General features: G+C 40.8%; 1 protein-coding gene and 1 long non-coding RNA gene across 3 annotated transcripts in view; one reads left to right on the forward strand and one right to left on the reverse strand.

Moving 5' to 3' along the window:
• The first annotated feature begins 67 nt into the window (after positions 1–67).
• LOC307175657 lies at positions 68–20,696 on the forward strand. Of its 2 annotated transcripts, none has more exons than XR_013824394.1 (3): positions 68–178; positions 10,063–10,307; positions 19,624–20,696. It is a non-coding gene; the product is annotated as an uncharacterized lncRNA (long non-coding RNA). The 2 variants fall into 2 exon arrangements; XR_013824395.1 differs by lacking the exon at positions 19,624–20,696 and adding an exon at positions 14,829–14,901.
• The window catches only part of SRGN (serglycin), a 17,720-nt gene continuing 8,654 nt past the window's right edge, over positions 12,815–21,880 (reverse strand). Inside the window, exons 2-3 of the mRNA XM_079900978.1 lie at positions 21,366–21,513; positions 12,815–14,949 (exon numbers count right to left, since the gene is read on the reverse strand). Of these exons, the coding sequence (XP_079757104.1) occupies positions 14,718–14,949; positions 21,366–21,513 (380 nt within the window). The 3' untranslated portion in view covers positions 12,815–14,717. The remainder of the gene's footprint in view (positions 14,950–21,365; positions 21,514–21,880) is intronic.

A 21,880-nucleotide genomic window follows, 5' to 3' on the forward strand; every position in this document is an offset into this window, starting at 1 on the left:
GCGTCAAGTGGGTGGGGCCAGGGCGGACGTAGGTTCCCCAGGTCCTCCGCGCCCTCTTGTCTGTCACGTGAGGGGCGGTTCGCTGACCGGCGGTTTGCTGACGGGCTTTTTGCCACACCCAGTTCCACTTCTAGTGGAAGTTTGAGCAGCTGGGAAAGAAGAAAGGAGGAAAGAAAAGGTTCGTGCGGGAGGCCATCTCTGCGGGTGGGTTACTAGGCCGAGGAGTTGAAGGGCCGCTGTTACCCGAGGCCCTGATTCGTTAGGCCTCGCAAGAGACGTGCTCTCTCAATTCGGGGATGAGGCATTCTGCCACCATTCTCGAACTCTACCCAACTTCCTTTCTTTCCCTCAGCTTCTGAGATTTGAGAACTCAGAAGCTTTGTCACCTATGAGGAGACCAAAAAAAAAAAAAGGGTACTGTATCCGTTGCCTCGTAAAGTACACAGATAGTTCCTGAACTATCCACCCCTTAGCTGTGGAGGACTGAGAAATCACTTGTACCGCCCTGCCATTCCGTGAGGGGTGGAAGGCGTTCCTGAAAAGCGCAATGATGCTGCTCAGAAATACTCTGTCTTGGGCTTCCCTGGTGGCGTAGTGGTTGAGAGTCCGCCTGCCGATGCAGGGGACACGGTTCGTGCCTCGGTCCGGGAAGATCCCACATGCCGCGGAGCGGCTGGGCCCGTGAGCCATGGCCGCTGAGCCTGCGCGTGCGGAGCCTGTGCTCCGCGACGGGAGAGGTCACAACGGTGAGAGAACCGCGTACCGCAAAAAAAAAAAAAAAGTACTCTGTCTTTAACCGCAGCCTAATCACTGTGGTGTAAGCCTAGAGGACGGGCCCCTGAATGGAATACTGTTTTTTTTTTTCTTTTTTTTTAACACCTTTATTGGAGTATAATTGCTTTACAGTGGTGTGTTAGGAATACTGTTTTAAGATCTCAAAACTTAGCGTTGAGCCACCGCAGTAGACTATACATAACCAAAGCAGAAAAAAATGAGTCTGAACCTACCGGTTTTCCCATCATAACAAAACAGCATCAAGTTTGTGAGGCAAAGGTCTTAAAGCGAGTCTCAAATTTAAAAGGCTTGAAATTAGAGTTTGGTCTCTAACCACATTAGAATTGAACTAGAAATAACAAAAAGCCAGAAAATCCACAAATGTTTGGAAGGTGAGCAACATAATTCTAAACCTCTATGTCAAAGAATATTTCAGTGGGAATTTTTATATAGTTTGAACTAAAGGATAATGAAAATACAACATAGTAGAATTAATGGGATGCAGTGAGCAGTGTTTAGAGGGAGATCTGTAGCATTAAATGCATGTATTTGAAAAGAAGAAAGGTTTAAAATCTGCAATCTGTGTTCGCCTCGGGAAGTTAAAAGCATATTTAGCATGTGGAGGGGAGCAGAGGATACATGGGAATTCTGTACTTGCTGTGAACCTAAAACTGCTCTGAAAAATAAAGTCTATTTAAAAAATAAAAAGCGCTCACATACATGGTCAAATGATCTTTGGCAAAGGTGCAATGATGACTCAATGGGGAAAGGACAGCCTCTTCAACAAATGGTTTTGGGAAAACTGGGTATCTATGTGCAAAAGAATGAATTTGGACCATTATCTTATACCATATACAAAAATTAACTCAAAATGGATTAAAGACTTAAACATCAGACCTAAAACTATAAAACTCCTAGAAGAAAACATAGGGGAAAATCTTCAGGTCATTGCTCTTGGTAATGATTTCTTGTTTATGACACCAAAAGCACAGGCAACAAAAGCAAAGATAGACAAATGGGGCTACATCAAACTTAAAAACTTCCATTGCAGGGGGCACAGGGAACTAAGAGTCCCACATGCCCCACTGTGCGGCCAAAAATAAAAAATAAAAAAAACTTGTGTGCATCAAGGGACACAGCAGAGTGAAAAGGCAGCCTATGGAATGGAGAAAATATTTGCAAATCATATATGTGATAAGATACCCAGAATATCTAAAGAACTCTTACAACTCAGTAACAAAAAAATCAAACTGATTAAACAGTCCAACAAGCATATGGAAAGATACTCAGCATCACTAATCATCAGAGAACTGCACGTCAAAACCACAAGATGTCGATTCACACTCATTAGGATGGTTAATATTTGGAAAAAAGAAAATAACAAGTGTAGGTGAAGATGTGGAGAAATCAGAACCCTTATGCACCGTTGGTGAGATTGCAAAATGGTACAGCCCCTGTGGAAAGCAGTATGGAGGTTCTTCAAAAAAGTGAGAATGGGACTACCACATGATATAGCAATCCCAGTTCTGGGTGAATATCCAAAAGAATTGAGAGTAGGGTCTCAAAGAGGTATTTGCATACTCACGTTCACAGCACATATGAACGTTCCTGTTCATTCATAATAGTCAAGAGATAGAAGCAACACAAATGTTCATGGACAGATGAATTTTAATCTTTGAAAGGAGGAAAATCCTGTCATATGCTACAACATAGATGAAACTTGAGGACATTATGCTAAGTGAAATAAACCAGTCACAGGACTTCCTTGGTGGCCCAGAGGTTAGGACTCCACACTTCCACTGCAGGGGACACGAGTTTGATACCTGGTCAGGGAAAAAAGATCCTGCATGCCTCATGGTGGAGCCAAAAAAAGAGAAATAAACCAGTCACAAAAAGACAAATACTGTATGATTCTACTTATATGAGTTACCTAAAGTAGTCAAATTCATAAAACAGAAAATAGGATGCCGGTTACTAGAGATTTGAGGGGAGGAGAAAGGGGAGTTGCTGAAACAGAGTTTCAGATTGCAAGATGAAAACGTTCTGGAGGTCTGTTTTACAGCACTGTGAAAATAGTTAACACTGCTGAGCTGTATACTTAAAAATTGTTAAAATGGTATATTTTATGTGTTTTGTTACCCCACACACACAAAGCAAATTAAACTCTAAGAAAGTAGAAGGAAGGAAAACAAAAAAATCCTAAAGTTTATAAAGCAGAAATTGCTGTGAAAACAGTGATCTGTGGATTAGCCCTACACTATGGTTAAATGTGCTTTTTTGTGTACGTGGGACAACATCTTTATACATGTTTTAAAGTTTATCTCTATTATTGCTGATGCTCAGGTCAGCATTATAATGTATAGATAAAATATATAAAAATAAGAAATCACTATGTTCTTTACGTGAAACTAATACTGTAAGTCAATTGTACTTCAACAAACAGGAAAAAGTGGAAATACTTTTCCATTTTTCATTAGGATGTTTGTCTTATTATTGAGTTTATTAATATTTTGGATACAAGTCCTGTATCATATATTAATTGCAAATATTTTTCCCAGTGTGTAGCTTCACTATTTATTCTCTTAATAATGTTTTTGGATGACCTGAGAATTTTGGCTTTTACATTTAGGCATGTGATTCATCTTGATTTAAATTTTGCAAATAATGTGAGGTGAGATTTAAGGGCTTATTTTTGTCCACATGGTTCCAGCACCATTTGTTGAAAATAATTTCCTTTCCCCATTAAATTGCTTTGGAGCCTTTGTCAAAAATCTATTGACTATATAATTATGGATTTATTTCTGGACTTTTAATTCTGTCTCATTGATCTGTTTGTCTATCTTTATACAAACCACATTGTCATGATTACTATAGATTTATAGTAAGCCTTGAAAGTAAGGAAGTGTAGTTACTCCAAATTAGTTCTTTTTCAAGAATGTTTTGGTTCTAAGATTTTTGTGTTTCCATATAAATTTTTGAATTGTTAATCCACTTTTTTTTAAGCTGCTGTGACCTTTATTGGAATTGATTGAGCTCTATTTGAGGAAAATTGACATCTTAACAATACTGAGCTTTGCAATCCATGAACATGGTATATTTCTCTATTTATTAAGGTCTTTTTAAATTTCTGTCAGCAATGCTTTGTAATTTTCAGTGTAGAAAGCTTACACATCTTTTTTTAAATTTATTCCTAATCATTTATATTTTTAATAATATTGTAAATGGAATTTTAAAATTTCATTTTCCAGTTGTTCAATGCTTGAGTGTGTGTGTGTGTGTGTGTGTGTGTGTGTGTGAGAGAGAGAGAGAGAGAGAGAGAGATTGCCTTTCTATGTTGACTTTATAACTTACAACCTTGTTAAATTTCTTTGATAATGTCCTCCCTTCTCTTTTCTCTCCTCTTTTCCTGAGTCTTCTATTAGTCATATTGGGGCTTCCTGATTGATTTTGTCATTTTCTTACTTTTTCTTTCCTATTTTCCATCTACTTGTGTTTTGGTTCTCCTTTCTAGGTGATTTTCCCTGATTTTATGTTACAGCTCTTAGAACTTTTTTTATTACTGTGTTATGGTAAACAGCTTCTAAGATGCTCTCCAAGGATCCATATCTCTGTGTACTCCCTTCTCAAATTCTATCAAGGTTGGTCTGTATGACCAACAGAGTAAGGTGGAAGTGATGATGTATGACTTATAAGCTTGCTTCTGACTTGCTCTTTTCTGGATCAATTACTCTGAGAGAAGTCAGCAGCCATGTCATGTAATCCAATGGAGAGGCCCACATAATGAGCTGAGGCCTCCTGTAAACAGCCAACACTAACTTGCCAGCCAGGTGTTTGAGCCATCTTAGAAAGGTGACCCTCCCACCCCAGTCAAGTCTTCAGATGACTGCAGCCCCAGCTAACATTCTAACTGCAATCTTATGAGGGACCCCCCCACAACCACCTAGGTAATCCACTTCCAAATTTCTGATCCATAGAAACTATGAAATAATACATGTTATTTTTTAAAATTTATTTTATTGCAGTATAGTTAATTTACAAGTTGTGTTCATTTCTGCTGTACAGCAAAGTGATTTAGTTATGCATATATGTATATTCTTTTCATATTTTTTCCCATTATGGTTTATTACAGGATATTAAATATAGTTCCCTGTGCTATACAGTAGGACCTTGTTGTTTATCCATTCTATACATAATAATTTGCATCTGCTAATCCCAAACTCCCAGTCCATCCCTCCCCTACCCCCTACTTTGACAACCACAAGTCTGTTCTCTATATCTGTGAGTCTCTTTCTGTTTCATAGATAAGTTCATTTGTGTCATATTTTAAATTTGATATATAAGTGATATCATATGATATTTCTTTCTCTGTCTGACTTACTTAGTATGATAATCTCTAGGTCCATCCATGTTGCTGCAAATGGCATTATTTCATTCTTTTTTTAATGGCTGAGTAATATTCCATTTATATATGTACCACATCTTTTTTATCCATTCCTCTGTCGATGGACATTTAGGTTATTTCCATGTCTTGGCTATTGTGAATAGTGCGGCTATGAACATAGGGGTGCATGTATCTTTTGGAATTATAGTTTTTTTCTGGATACAAGCCCAGGAATGGGATTGCTGGATCATATGGCAACTCTATTTGAAATAATACATGTTTATTCTTGTTTTAAGCCACTAAGTTTTGAGGTAATTTATCACACAGCAATAGATAACCATTAGATGCTATTATATTTTTGATTTCCAAGAGCTCTTTCTTATTCTCTGACAGTCCCATTTTAATATCATGTTGTCCTTGTGAAGATAAAGAAACAAAAGATCCAGTAATCAACATATAAACATCTAAAAATGTAGATTTGTGCATAAATCACTGACATAATTTCCTTTATATCAAATCACATATTAAGTGGCTGAATGATCATGATAGTAAAGTCTCTAGTTCCTATGTACCAATGATAAATGATAAATAATTACTATTCCATTATAAGGTGAGAACATAACTAATAAGACTGTAGTCCACAAATAATCATTGATTTAGTGCAGTGGTTCTCAGAGGGGCAATGGACATTTGGCAACGTCTGGAGACACTTTTGATTGTCAAGTCTGGGTGAGTGCTACTAAGATCAGAAATGCTGCTAAGCATCCTACAATGCACAGGACAGCCCCTTACAACAAAGAAATATCCTGTCCAAAATGTCAATAATGACAAGGCTGAGAAACCCTGGTTTAGTATAAACCTAAGAAGACAAACAGAATTCTGAAAGATCAATCGTTTTAATATTTTAAGCAGTGGTTTGAGTGGTAAAACAGACTACGTGCTGAGGGAATGGAGACAAAAAGCTTCTGCAAAATCAATCATCCCTTTCTCTTTGCTGCCTTAGCATTTTGTTTATAACTATTGTAAATTGGAAAAAAAATCTATAATGTAATGTATTACAGTTATTTATTTGTTTCCCCCCCCCACATCGTGAGTAGTCTTAACTGTTTATTCCTGGTGTCTTGGTCCTTAGTAGGTTTTTGTTGATTGTATAATATGAGAAAAAGTGACTGTGAGTTAGAGAGGTACAAAAAGTACAAATTGAAAGAAGCCCAACCCCTTCCCTTCCCTCAAACTCTATAATTATGGCAAATGATTGATAAATAGAACCCAAAAGGTAAAAGAGTAAGAGTGAGAAAGAACATGGGTTATATACTATTTCCCCTATGTGCCTAAGAATATTTACTTCTATCTGTCTACCTTCCTTTGTGCCAGGCAAGACTAACATATTACATTCACTCTCACTTGATCCCTGTTAAGGCTCTAAGCTCAAGCACGAAGGCTGTCTGGTATGTCTTTGTTCCCATTTGTATCTTCAATGCCTAGCACAGTACCTGGCCATGCCAGGAATCTTTAAAACAATCTTATGAAGTAGCTATAACACATGTTCACGATTACAATTGTTTAGGAGCTTTGAGCTAATCGTATCACATGTATTGCCTCATTTAATCTTTACCACAGCACTATGGGCAAATATTGTTAACCTATAGTACAGATAACAATAACAGCTTGTAAGTTTATTCATCACTCAATGACATTGTTCTAAGCACTTTACATACATTAATTTATTTAATCTCAACAAACTTATAAGGTAGTCACTATCATCATCTTCATTTTAAAGAGGAGGAAACTGAGGTACAGAGAGGTTAAATGAGTTAACTCATCTGATGTTACCTAGTTAGTAAGTGACAGCTTTGAACCCAGGTGATCTTGCTTCAGAGACCACACAATTAACCCCTTCACAACATTGCCCTCCATAGACAATGTTAGCAAAATTAAGTAACTTGCCTTAAGTTACAAAGCTAATAAAGAGTGAAATTGGTAATTAAGCCAGGACTTTGAAATTCTAAACCTCGTACTTTTTTAAATTAGTCTAATTACCTCTCTAAAAATAGAAATATTCTACATTTTCTTTGTGGCAAGTTTAAGATCTTTCTTAGTAAAAAAAAGTGTCATTTTTTGATAAAAATTAGCCTAGACTATCTACCCCTTCTTCAAATGTGTAAAACTTATCACTTAACTAGAAAATGCAAAATAGTATGTATATTTTTCTAAACCATGCCTTATTTTTTCTGCTATGTATTTTTGGGTACCCAAAAGATAGGTCTCATGACAGTAATGTCCTACTGGGCATAAAAACTCACAAAGTTCCTGTTAAATAATCACAGATAGATTTATTAATGGAAAGATTAGGGTATAACTTAACAACTATCACCAGAAGTAAAATGCTATAAAGATAATTCCTATGAGTTGTGTCCTATGAGACGCAAACCCATAGAGGAAATTTATCAGGGAGTGTCCTTCAGATTAATGCCTGTGGAGGATTGGAAGGAAGCAGGATTAGACAGGAATAAACCGAGCTGCAATGGAATCACAATATGGTGTCTTCGTGTGACACCATAGAGAGTTCTGAAGCAGTTGTCCCTTCAGAGTTGTCCCAAGTGGAGCATGAGGTCTGAACCTTTATACCCCCACATACATGAGTCTTTGGCTGTGAGCTGTCCTGGGAAAGGAGCATGACCTTAGATGATGTGGCTTCTTCATCTAAGTTGTAGCTATCAGCCAACCTTCCCAGTAGCTGGAGGAATAAGTCCTCCAGTTCTAAAGGGGGAATCTGGGCAACACAGTACAGCACAGCATCCATAACAGTCCACCTTTGTGCCTCTTAGATCCATTTGCTTCATATACATTATGGAAGCAGCTTTTTCAGGACACTGGAGGGTTCTTAGGGAAAACTTATGAGGGGAGGGTCAGTGGAATGAACTGCAGCTGCTTCTGCTGCAACTGGTAGCAAGATATAATCAAAACTCATCAAATTCCTCCTTTGTTATCAATGTAGTTTTCTCTCATCCGTAGCTAACACCACTACTGGTCTAGATGGCTTAGTTGGAGGATTGACCCAGATCTTCAACCATGAGGATCTGAGCCCCCGGTTACCATGCACTTCTCGGGCCTAACTGCTAACTTTATCCATTTACCATCAAAACTGGATAAGGAAGTACTGAGAGAAGCCTCAGTAGGTCACCTGGATTTCAAAGATAGTCTTCCCCTGTCCCCATTGTGTAGCAACAGCCCTCTCTCCTCCTGATGATCAGGTCCATTTCCCCCACCTAGATGATTACTTCTTATTGACTGTTCATCCCTTGGCACAAAGGGCTTAAAGTGCCTGAATGATGAGAACCATAGCTTAAAGTTCAATAGGATTCTTACTGTGTCCCCTGGTGGAAACATTTCCCCAAGGGTACCATAACATCTAAATCTGCAGAACACAATTGTAGGGATAGGAAGCACAAATTCCCCAAGTAGGCTTGATGTTAAGTGTGTCCTAGCCTACTTCCACTCATTGGTTCCTGGACCCATATATTCTCCACGTATTAAGGGCACAGTACAATATAGAAGTTACTGATTTAGCATGTATACTGCATCCTGGCAGTTGGTGTGCCAACCTCGATATATCATATCCAAGCTTGTACCTCAGCTGTGCCTTCGATAGACCCTTCTATCATTCTATCATGTTGGTGGCATCTAGGGTCAACAGTGGATCCCATCGTCACGTGCCACTGCTGAATCTCCTTGCTATAAAGTGGGTCCTTTGGTCTGATGCAATGTTATATACGAAGTTATGTTGGTGGATCAAATATTCTGTAAGCCCTTAGATATTGATGTTGCTGGAGGCCCCGTGGGTAGGAAAGACAAATACATACCTAGAATACATGTCTATTCCTGTTAGAACAAATCTCTGGCCCATCCAGAATGGAAGGGGCCTAATATAGTCAACCTGCCACCAAAGTCTCCTTGAAGAATGGTGCCATATCAGTGGCACAGCAGTGAGCTCTGTTGCTAGCATATGGGACATTTGGCAACATCAGTAGCTAAAGTAGTCTTGGCCAGTGGGAACCCATGCATAGTCTCCCTCTCTGCCATTATAGCTACTCCTCCATTAGTTCATTGTGCTCTCATTAGGGTAGCCCGTGACAGAGGCTGACTAATACCTGCCGGTCATTTAATCTACCTGGTTGTTAGTGCCTCTTCTGTACTGGATGCTTTCTGATTGGCCTTGGCGTTTGACCCAAAGATTTTCACACTTTGCATCTTCTCTCATTGGTCCATTCATGTGCCTTTACCCCAGACTTCTTACTCCCCAATCTTGCGATATTTTCTATTTTAGGCCCCTTATCAACTTACCAAAACATTTACCACTACCCATGGAACTGTGTATATCCTAACCTTGGGCTCCTTCTCTTTCTACACAGGGTAAATGACCAGGTTCGCCACCTGAAGCTCTGCTCATTGGATTTCCTCTCACAGCTATTTTCAAGGCTACCCCTAATTGGCACTTCAGTGCACCTGCCATCCATTTTTGACTTGAACCTATATAAGAGGCCAATTCACCTATGAACCCAGCTTGATCTTATTCCTGCTTTGTCAGTCATAAAGAACACTCTCTACCCCCACCATATGGCCATAGTTTTGAGCTGAGGGAGAGATGTCAGTTCATCAGTGGCACATGACATGGGGGTCTGGATGCAGGCTCATGATCCATCGATACAGTGGACCACTGTGATATTCTGTGAGATGTCCAGTTAGTCCAAGTGTCTTCAGATTATATTATGGCAGAGGGCAGAAGATTTAACATAGCCCTGAGAATAGACTAAATATATACTGTTATCCGTTCCAAGAGAACATAACCTGTTTCTGATTCTCCTTTTTTTTTTTTAATTTTTATTTTTTTCTCTCCTTTTTGATAGGGATGGAAATGAAAGCATTTTCCAGCTTAATGCCTGCCTACCACATACCTGAAGCTGTGTAACTCTGCTCCAGCAAAAGTACTATATCTGGCATAGCTGCTGCAAGTACAACTACTACTTCGTTGAATTTGTGATACTCTACTGTCACCCCCCAGAATCCATCTGGTTTTTGCAAGATCCAGACTGGTCAATTAAATGGAGATACACTGGGGACTAGTATCCCTGCATTCTTCAGGTTTTTAAAGGTACTACTAATCTCTGACATTCCCCCCAGGATGAAATGTTTTTGATTTGTTGACAGATGGGGGTGGGTAGCTTTAGAAGTCTCCACCTGGTCTTCCCCATTGCAATAGCTCCTATCACACAGGTCAAGAAATCAATGTGGTGTTGTGCTACCAATTATGTCCATTCTAACTACACATTTAGGGACTGGAAAAATGACCACTGTGAGCTGGGTCAAGATTCCACTTAATACCTGATCACCTAATGCCCCACTAACAGGGAGGCCATGATGATGCTTTGGATCTCCATGTATCAAAGTTAATTAGACCCTGTAACTGATTGTCTTTGAGATGTCTGAATACTCTCCTTTCCCCAGGTTATAGTACCTGAGTTAATGGCCATCAGTCCCTTTGGGTAAACATTAGAGGAATCAGTGCTGTATATACTTGCCATGGTGTCACAGGGTCTTATTCCAGAGCACCTAACCTCTCTTTTAGTCAGTGGGTTCCAGGTCTGAAAACTGGCTCAGGTAAGGATACTGGAGCCAACTGTTTGATTAAAGGGTTGCAACTTTCAGTCCCACCCCTGACCTCCAGGCAAGGGAGATGGGAGAGGGGCTAGAGATTAAGTTCAATTACCAGTGGCCAATGATTTAATCAATCATACCTATGTAATGAAGACTTCAAAAAACCCACAAAGGACAGGGTTCAGAGAGCTTCTAGGTTGGGGAACCAGAAGCTTCCATGTGCCACCGTGCCAGGCCCCAAACTCCAAGAGGACAGAGACTCCTTTGTTCAGGACCTCACCTTGTGTATCGCTTCATCTAGCTGGATTTACACCCTTTTATAATAAATTGGTGATCAGGTAAGTGAAATGTTTCTCTGAGTTCTGAGAATTGCTCTAGCAAATTAACTGAACCTGAAGAGGTGGTCATTGGAAGCTCCAGTGTACAGCCAGTCGATCAGAAGCACAGGTAACAACCTAGGTTTGCGATTGGCATCTGAAGTGGAGGGAAGCCTTGTGGCACTGAGCCTTTAACCTGTAGAATCTGATGCTAGCTCCAGGTAGATAGTGTCAGAATTGAATTGAATTGTAGGACACCCAGCTGATGTCAGAAACTTTCTGGTTGGTGTGGGGAAATTCCTCACCCCTACCCTGCCAACCCCACCCCTCCAACACACAATGGAATTGGGTGCAGAACTGTTACCAACTATCTTACCTCTGAAGATGCCACTCTATAACTTTGCCCTGCATTCCACTCTGACCTTCCTCATTATGATAATTGTACCACCTGGCGTCTGATGGCTGAACACCTCCACCTGTCCTCTATTATTTTGGGATTTCCCCCACCCCATCATTCCCATTGCTATTTGTGAACCCAATTCTGTAACAACATTCTACCATCACCTCTGCCCTTTAGAGGAGAGCTACCACTGATAGCTCAGAGATGCTGCCCCTCTTACCAGCATATTCTTCATTGCTTTGGCCTTCCTTCGGAACAAAGTCATTTGGTAGGTTTTTAGGGCTTACACAAACTGTCCATTCTAGCATGCTAACTTCCTTAAACTTTTTGACCCCTTTTCCACTGCCTGCCATGGTAGTTCTAGCATTTCTACTTAAGAGGAGCTGTCACTTTTTCCAAGCTTCTAAGAGCCATTCTAGAAGCATGTCAACACCTTCTCCCGGAGTTCTTGCCAGGGTGATAAAACCTTTATCCCAGAAGAGTACTTCTGTTGCAGGAATGGGAACCCCTTCCAGGGCCCGAGAGTGGGCTCTTGTCTAACACTCAGAAGTGAATTGTCTGAGGAGATACACGTGCTGACAAAGCAAGAGACTTTATTCGGAAGGGGCATCCAGGCAGAGAGCAGCTGGGTAAGGGAACCCAGGAGAACTGCTCTGCCACGCAGCCCATAGTCTCAGGGGTAATGGGGTTAGTTTCCAGGTTGTCTCTGGCCAATCATTCTGACTCAGGGTCCTTCATGGTGGTGCGCACATTGCTCAGCCAAGATGGGTTCCAGCAAGAAGGATACTGGGACATATGGACTGGCGTCACCTCTCTCCTTTGGCCTTTCCCGAATTCTTCCAGTCAGTGGTAGCTTGTCAGTGGTAAGGTCCTTCCTTAACAGGACCTCCTGTTGTAAGATAACTCATGCAAGTGGTTACTCTCATGCCTGGCCAGGGCAGGTTGTTTTGGTCAGTGGTTCCCCTAACACTTCCATATTGATAAACACTTCCTTATCCAACTTTGTTTTTCCTCCATCCCTTGATCTAGCACTCTTAGAGTTAAGGCACATAGACACTTTCTAGGCTTCTGAGGTGCATGTCAGCTAAGCTCTGCAGAAACCTTCACCTTTCCTCCTTAGCAGCCCCAACACTTTCCTGTTGGTTTATATTGTAACTTTAGTTATGGATCTGGTGGCTAGGTGGGGTGGCAAGGCAGACCTAGAGGGAGTGTGCATGTGGTCTTAAAGGTCAGAGGCTTCTTAATCATCTTCAAGCCAGAGGAAAGCATTAATTCTTAAGGAGTGGGCCTCTTCTATAGATTCAGAGGGTTTGAGGAAGTCTGGGGATTTGAATTCTGAATCTATCAACCCAGATACGTTTCTACTCAGAGGTCTTCATTTCTGAGGGTCCAGTGTTTTCCCAGTCAGGGCCCTGATGTTGTATAACAGACTTGGCTAACTTGGCAACTTAACATTCTTGAACTCTGCTATTCTTCTGATTATATCCTGGGACTGAGCCTCAGCTTTTCCTGCCCTTCCACTGCAGAAGAGAGTTTCTTAATATGCTGCTGAGGAGGTCCATTAGTTTTCACATTTAGTCTTTAATTAATCATCCTTGGTGTTTCATTAATTGCCTCCAGCAAGAGCCATCCAGTGTCATTGTCTCTATAATTACTACTTCCCCATATTTCTCAGATGCCTCATATACCGCACCCTGGTGCACTTCCTTCCACTGGTACACCATCCCAGTTCATCATCAGTGAAAGTTTGAACGATTGCAGTGCTCTCTTGTGGTTGTTCTGCATCTACAGCCAGTGACGGGGTCCTCATTGCCAACCAGACAGTAGGTGATCCAGCTCCAAAATCCCATTTTAGCATCTGCTTTCTACCCATCCTGGCACCAACTTTCACAGGTTGGATTCCCCATAGAGCAAACTCTGAGATGAAAACTAGTGTGCAGAAAGTTCTTAAGGGAGCTCTCTCAGGGGGGAATGGAAGGAAGCAAGACTAAGTAAAGGAAGAAACTGAGCTGCAAAACAGTCCCAACAAAGCCTCAGATGACTCCTCAGGGAGCTCTGAATCTGTGATTGCCCTGCTGAATTGTTCCAAGTTCAGGGGAGGGGTCTGGCACTCATATGCTCACATCAACCAGGCATTGGGTGCAGGCTGCCATGGGAAGAGGTGTGCCCTTGAACAAGGTGTCTCTCTTCCACAGAGGTTAATTTGAATAAGTCCTCAGTTCTGAAGAGGGGATCTACATGGTACAGAACAGGATCCATGACAATGATGCTGACAGGCTTTTCAGAATTAAGGGGAACAGAGATGAGTATAGTATAGCCCTAAAGAAGAGGAATTGTTTGGACAAGAGTAACCCTCTCTGTAGCATGATTGTTTTCTTCATCTGCTAGTTAACAGGATTTGATTCCAGTTACAAAATTTGGTCTCACTGTAAAATAACTTTACAGATATTTTGTTGATGAGAATCTAGAAACATCTGAACAAATAATTACTTCATGAACAAGAGAGCCCAGACAGCTTGACCCTTTGATTATACTTCTGCTTTAATAGAGTAATGTTTGAAAATACATAGATATCCAGGAAAAAAAGTAAAGCAGTATGAGGTATTGAGAGCACAATCGTGCTTTAATCTGGGTGTTAAGTTTCTAATTGTGACAGCAATCACACTTCTAAGCAAACGCTGTCCACTAGCTCTGCAAACACCTCCAGTGGTACTATTAAAGCAGTTAACTTCACACTGTAAAACATGTCAAACCCAAACATGTCAAATACCCAATTCACTGTATGTTTCATCTGTGTTTTTTCACAAAAAAAGAGGCATATCTAGATTTCATAATCAGAGTCAGCTTCCTGAAGATTTAGATATGAAATAATGCCTGTCAATTTGTTTCTCAAACTAAATGTTTTAAGAACAGTATAATTTATTCTTTAAAGCAATTTTATACATATGTGGAGTCTAGTTAACTTCATAGTGATGTTGTTGAATACAATACAAAACAAATGCAGGTATTTTCCAGGACATTGGGATAGAAAAAGGAGGCTTTAAGAATTCATGAGAAAAAAAAGATAATAAAACTTAAACTTCCTTTTCAGATGTTTTAAATTTTCTATAAAGCTTTTTGTCCTCAAATTAATCATTTAACCATGGTACACAAATACATTGCCTGGTGTCAAGCTGGGAAACCCTCTCTTTTATATAGTAAAATCCTCTTCTGGTCCATTCTGACCCAAGTCCTGGTTGTCTGAGGGCAAATTTCTCTCCAGAGACCTAAAGTTGTAATAAAAAGCATCGTTTTCTTCTAGTGGTTGGTATTCCTGTTCGATTTCACGTAGGAAGCCACTTCCAGAGCCACTTCCAGAGCCTGATCCTGAAAAGTCCTCAGAAAGAGGGAAGACATCATTCAAGTTCCTGGATTTCATCATTCTGAAGCATGACAGAAAAGTGGAAAAGAAACATTAAAGTTTGAGACATGAAAAGATAATCATAATAAATTTTTTAAGATATGAAAGTAAATGTAGCCACTCCGTTGCTCAAATTTTAAGTTAAAAGTTTCCCAGTTATTTAATGTTTTAAAACAAAAAATAAGTCAGACCTTTCCACATATTTACAATACTTACTGTATCTAACTCGTTGCCTTTATCAGCTTCACATCTACTCATTGCAGATGCATATAAAAATGCTAATTTTCTTATCACTAACATAGCAATCCTATATTTAGAATATACTTAACGGGTCATTTATTTTTTACAGAAAAGATCCCATTTTTACACTTTCTCCCACTGAAGAAAGGACACACAAGTAAATTAGACTAGATATATATTTTTCCTATTTTAAAAATTCTGCAAAATCTCTAATAACTTCACAGGGCTTCAACAAAGCTCACGCTTAAGAAATTCTTTGCAACAAGTCAAGCATTATATTTGCCAGCATGTTAACATTCAATCTCCTCCCCGCATATAAGTGCATTCATTCAACTGGGTTCAGTGGGGTAGTTTGAAATCCACTCAGCACCAAAGGACCAGAGCAATGATGCCACCCATCAGTGGCAGAATAAGGCAACAAAGCATCAGAGACAAAAGTTGAGTTTCACAGCCTATGGGTCATTTTCTACATGAAAATAATAAACCACAGGCCATACAACAGATTAGAGTTTCCTTCATGCCTACATTCGATAAATATTGAATATCTGATCCCTGTTCTGAGGGCCTGGGATAGAATGGGGACTGACAGATGAGGTCCCTGCTCAGAGGTTTATAACTTTGGCGGGGAGACAGACAATAAAAAGTGAATAAGCAAATCAGGAAAATATTAGGTGGGGCTAAATGTTATGCAGAGAAACAAAGTGGAATAATGTAATAGAGGGTGACCTGCTGGATAGTTGGTCAGCTGGTTAGGAAAAGGAATCAGAGCTGGAAACAGATTTGGTAGTTTCTCCCCCTCCCTCTCCCTCTCCCTCTCCCTCTCCCTCTCCCTTTCTCTCTCTCTCTCTCTCTCTCTCTCTCTCTCTCTCTCTCACACACACACACACACACACACACACACACACACACACATAGTATTTAAAGCCATGGAACAGGATGAAGTCACCCAAAAAAGGCATGCAGATACAAAAGCAGCCCACGACAGAGCTAGGGCCACCCCAACATATTAAATATTAATCAAAGGAGAAAGAACAGCCAGGGAAGTAGAAGGAAACCCAAGACAAGGTGGGGCCATGGAAGCCCAGAGAAAAAAGTATTTCAGAGGAAGGGTGGTCAACTGTTTTTGAAAACAACTGACAAGTCAAGTGGGAATTCCCTGGCGGTTCAGTGGTTAGGACTCTGCAGTTCAGTGCCAAGGGCGCAGGCTCAATCCTTAGCCCGGAACTAAGATCCCACAAGGCATGTGGCGCAGGAAAAAAAAAAGAGAGAGAGAGAAGTCAAGTTAGCTAAACATAGAGAAGTAACCAGCAGATGTGTCAACAGGAAGTAATTGTGACCTATTTGGTTGCTGTTTTTATTCTTTTGGATCACCATTCTCCCTATCCCTTTTTTTTTTTTTTTTTTTGCGGTACGCGGGCCTCTCACTGTTGTGGCCTCTCGCGTTGCAGAACACAGGCTCTGGACGCGCAGGTTCAGCGGCCGTGGCTCACGGGCCCAGCCGCTCCGCGGCATGTGGGATCTTCCCGGACCAGGGCACGAACCCATGTCCCCTGCATCGGCAGACGGACTCTCAACCACTGCGCCACTAGGGAAGACCTCCCTATCCCTTCTTGCCTCCCTCCCTCCTAAACATGTACAATAACTATGACTGCTACAAACTTGTATATAGTTTTTGGATCAAATAACATGAGGAGATGGGGAACCATTAAAAATTGGGACTCCTGCTCTCCTTTGCTTTGTAAATTCAGAAGTCGGGAGTGGGAAAGAGGAATAGTTAAAATGTTTAAAAAACTTTAAGCTCCCTTGGAACTTTTACCAGTGTGGAGGAAAATAAAAAAGAACTTAAATTGGGAATTCCCTGGCAGTCCAGTGGTTAGGACTCCACGCTTTCACTGCCGAGGGCCCAGGTTCAATTAAAAAAAAAAAGAACTTAAATTAAAAAAAAAAAAAAGTAGGCTTCCCTGGTGGCGCAGTGGTTGAGAGTCCGCCTGCCGATGCAGGGGACACGGTTTCGTGCCCCGGTCCGGGAGGATCCCACATGCCACGGAGCAGCTGGGCCCGTGAGCCATGGCCTCTGAGCCTGCGCGTCCGGAACCTGTGCTCCGCAACGGGAGAGGCCACAGCAGTGAGAGGCCCGCGTACCGCAAAAAAAAAGTAAGTGCTTCTACCAAGCTCTCTGGGTGAAGGTAGAACCAGAAGGGGTTGAGGAGATAGTAAGCATCAGCAACCCTATCAGGAAGTGTTACTATGAAGAGGAGCAGAGAATGGGGCAACAGCTGGAAAGGATGCAGAGTCAAAGAGGGGATTTTACCTAAATGTAGGAGATACTAGAGAATGTCTGCATACTGATGAGAAGAAGATGCTGGGTTCAGAGGGTTAACTGCAGAATTAAAGTCCTGGAGAAGGTGCATGGGGATAGGATGCCCAGCACAAGGAGGGGTGGCCTTAGAAGCTGCCACAGTCATAGTACAGTCAAGAAACTTACCTAAATATTTAAGACAGGGAATTGCTAACACATGAGATGGAAGAGAAGCAAAGCCAAATAGGGAATAATAAGGAAACCCAGAGATGAGGAACAGCAAGAAAATATTTCCCTCCCTGGGCTAGAGGGACAGTGGAGGAGGTGGTACTACCTGAGCCCAGGGACCAAGAGCATCTGGTGGAAGCTGAAGCCATGGATGAGACACAGCCCTGCCAGAGGTGCCACCCAAGGCAGGAATGAGAAGAAACATCCTTGTCTCTTCTTGCCGCCCACGCTGACCAGTCTCCCTTTCAGGCATCCCACTGGCCAAACTCAGCCACAGATCTGGGAGCCTGAGAAATGCAGACCATAGGGATCAGCCCTCACCACCCTCACCCAACGGAGAGCAGGGAGATGGAAGGAGAAGAAATGGATCTGAGAGCAAGAGTGTCCAAGACCGTCACAGAAGCAGGGGCTGTGCATCCATATTAACAGGAGTGTCAGAGCAAGAAGGAAAGTTGCTGGCTGAGGAAAGGGAAGATCCTAGAGATTTTTTTTTATTTATTATTTTTAGTTGAGGTAGAGTTGATTTACAATATTATATACATTTCAGGTGTACAACAGTGATTCACAATTTTAAAGGTTATATTCCATTTATAGTTATTATAAAATATTGGCTATATTCCCTGTGTTGTACAATACATCCATGTAGATTATTTATTTATTTTTATTTATTTATTTTTGGCTGCGATGGATCTTCCTTGCTGTGCGCGGACTTTCTGTAGTTGGCGCAAGCCGCGGCTACTCTTCGTTGCGGTGCGCGGGCTTCTTATTGCGGTGGCTTCTCTTGTTGCAGAGCACGGGCTCTAGGTGCACAGGCTCAGTAGTTGTGGCACACGGGCTTAGTTGCTCTGCAGCATGTGGGATCTTCCCGGACCAGGGCTTGAACCCGCGTCCCCTGCATTGGCAGGCGGATTCTGAACCACTGAGCCACCAGGAAAGCCCGATTATTTATTTTATTCACAGTAGTTTGTACCTCTTAATCCCCTGCCCCTAGTTTGCCCCTCCCCCTTCCTTCTCCCCACTGGTAACCACTGGTTTGTTCTCTATATCTGTGTGTCTGTTTCTTTTTTGTTATATTCACAAGTTTGTTTTATTTTTTAGATTCCACGTATAAGTGATATCATACAGTATTTGTCTTCTCTATCTGACTTATTTCACTAAGCATAATACCCTCCAAGTCCATCCGTGTTGCTGCAAATGGCAAAATTTCGTTCTTTTTTATGGCTGAGTAGTATTCCAGTGTGTGTGTGTGTGTATCACATCTTCTTTATCCATTCATCTACTGATGGACACTTAGATTGCTTCCATATCTTGGCTATTATAAATAATGCTGCTATGAACATTGGGGTACATATATCTTTTCAAATTAGTGTTTTCATTTTCTTTGGATATATACCCAGGAGTACAGTTGCAGGATCATATGGTAACTCTATTTTTAGTTTTCTGAGGAAACTCCACACTGTTTTGTACAGTGGTTGCACCAATATACATTCCCATTAACAAGGTACAAGAGTCCCCTTTTCTCTACATCCTCGCCAGCAATTTATTATTTGTGATCTTTTTGATGACAGCCATTCTGACAGGTGGGAGGTGATATTCATTGTGGTTTTAATTTGCATTTCTCTGGTGATTAGCGATGTTGAGCATCTTTTCATGTGCCTGTTGTCTAACTGGATGTGTTCTTTGGAAAAATGTCTATTCAGATCTTCTGCCCAGTTTTTAATCGGGATGTTTGTTTTTTTGATGTTGAGTTGTATGAGCTGTTTATATACTTTAGATATTAACCCCTTATTAGTCATATCACTTGCAAATATTTTCTCCCATTCAGTAGGTTGTCCTTTTGTTTGTCGATGGTTTCCCTTGCTGTGCAAAAGCTTTTAAGTTTAATTAGGTCCCATTTGTTTATTTTTGCTTTTGTTTCCTTTGCCTTAGGACACGGATCCAAAAAATTATTGCTACAATTTATGTCAAAGAGTGTGGAAGATCATACAGATTTGAGGAGGGAAGAAATAGTGTAAATATTTGTTTTGGATGACTTGCGTTGTTCCTCTAATATCTTAGATTTAAATGAATCACTGTTGAAATCCGTTTCTTAAAATAATGGAGGATGCTGTAATATCACGTTCAAGCTTTATGCCGTGGACCTAAAAGCGAAGGGTTGCAGAGTTGCATTTTGAGGATGGTGGTGATATAATTTCAGTGATGAAGGGGGTTACCAGGATCCCCAAAGTGATGATAGACTTACGTGGTTTGGACATGATGATTTACGTGGCTTTCAGGGGAGTGATTTTCTATTTAAGCCTGAAGATTAAAACTTTTATGATAATTCTTTTCATAATGTATCTTTGCTACATATAATTTTGATATTCATTGAAATAATGGGTTTTAATACAATTCAATTTTTGTTACTTATGAATTCCTATTGGATCTTTTTTGCAAGTATAAGGCAGGTTTTATTTGATCAAGAAGAGTTTTGGATGTATGGACACCAAGGGAGGAAGTGGGGTGGGGGATGAATTGGGAGATTGCGGTTGACATTTATACACTAATATGTATAAAATAGATAATAAGAACCTGCTGTATAAAACGTAAATTAATTTAATTTAATTTAAAAAAAAGAAGAGTTTTGACTTTCTTTTTTATGAGTCGTGGTCACTTATTCTTCCTTTCCCTAATTTCTTCTTTTTTTTTTTTTATCACTACCATCTAAACGGAACATTTTTGTCACCCCTCAAAAATCTTGCACCTAATAGCAGTCACTCTTTATTCCTCCCTCCCTCACAGCCCCTGGCAACCACTACTCTATTTCTGTCTCTATGGATTTGCCTATTCTGGACATTTCACATAAATGGAATCATACAATATGTGGCTTTTTGTGTCTGGTTTCCTTCACTTTGCATAATGTTTTCAGGATTCATCCATGTTGTAGCATTTATCAATAACTCCTTCTTTCTTATGGCCAAATAATATTCTACTTAAGGGATGTACCACATTTTGTTTATCCATTCAGGTGATAGACTCCTATTGGATTTTAATATAAATATACAATGTGCTCTATTTACATTAATAAAATAATGTTCAATCATTTTCAATACCTATTGGTGAAAAGTATTCAATTTTTGTTTCTGCCACAAGAAAAAGACCTTGCAAAAGTGTAGGTGAATAGGGACCTCCCTGGTGGCGCAGTGGTTAAGAATCTGCCTGCCAGTGCAGGAGACACAGGTTCTATCTCTGGTCTGGAAAGATCCCACATGCCGCAGAGCAGCTAAGCCCGCACTCCGCAACTACTCAGCCCGCATGCCTAGAGCCCATGCTCCGCAACAAAAGAAACCACCACAATGAGAAGCCCGTGCACCGCAACGAAGAGTAGCCCCTGCTCTCAGCAACTAGAGAAAGCCCGCGCGCAGCAACAAAGACCCAACTCAGCCAAAAATAAATAAATTTTAAAAAATAAATAAAATTCTTAAAAAGGTAGGTGAATCATGTATTCTTGTGCATCTCATATACCAGTAAAGACAGTACAGTTTTACCCTGTACTGTGCAGTGAAAACCTAACCATGGAACCTAACCATGGAAGCAAGAGCCTGAAGAAAAACACTCTTGGCAACCCTCCCACCTCCATGCCAGGATCTCAGCAGCGGATGGTGAAAGTAAAATCAAGAAAGTCCACTTACGAAAAAGGGTCAGTCCTTGGAGGTAGGATTCTGTTGTATTCACCTGGAAGTAGATCGAACTCTGGTCCCTTTTCATCAATGCAGTTTGCAGAATTGCTGTCAGGATTGCAGCGTACCCACTGGTATCTGGCTTTCCGCACAGGAGAACCTGCCCAAACATGGAACCCACGTGGTCAATAAATGTCTCTTACACAGCTTCTAATCACTCTGTCCCTAAGAAATTTTTAATTAAATAGATTCTAAATTTGGTAGGTAAGGTGTGGACAGGTTTTATGATCGTTAATATCACAGGAGCACCGACTATTTGCTAGCCCTTTATGCACACCATTTGTCCTTCTCACAACACCCCTCTAAAGTAGCCTAGAGTTTAAGGTTAGAACAGGCTTTGGCAATTAGCTGCCTGGAGTGAAGTCTCAGCTCTGCTACTGGTGAGCTGTGAAACCTTAACTTCCCCAAGCCCCCACCAGAAAACTGAGGTACTAAGAGTGTCTCTCTTTCATAAGCTGGTCACAAAA

Source organism: Stenella coeruleoalba (genome assembly GCF_951394435.1).
Source record: "Stenella coeruleoalba genome assembly, chromosome: 16".
Classification (NCBI taxonomy): domain Eukaryota; kingdom Metazoa; phylum Chordata; class Mammalia; order Artiodactyla; family Delphinidae; genus Stenella; species Stenella coeruleoalba.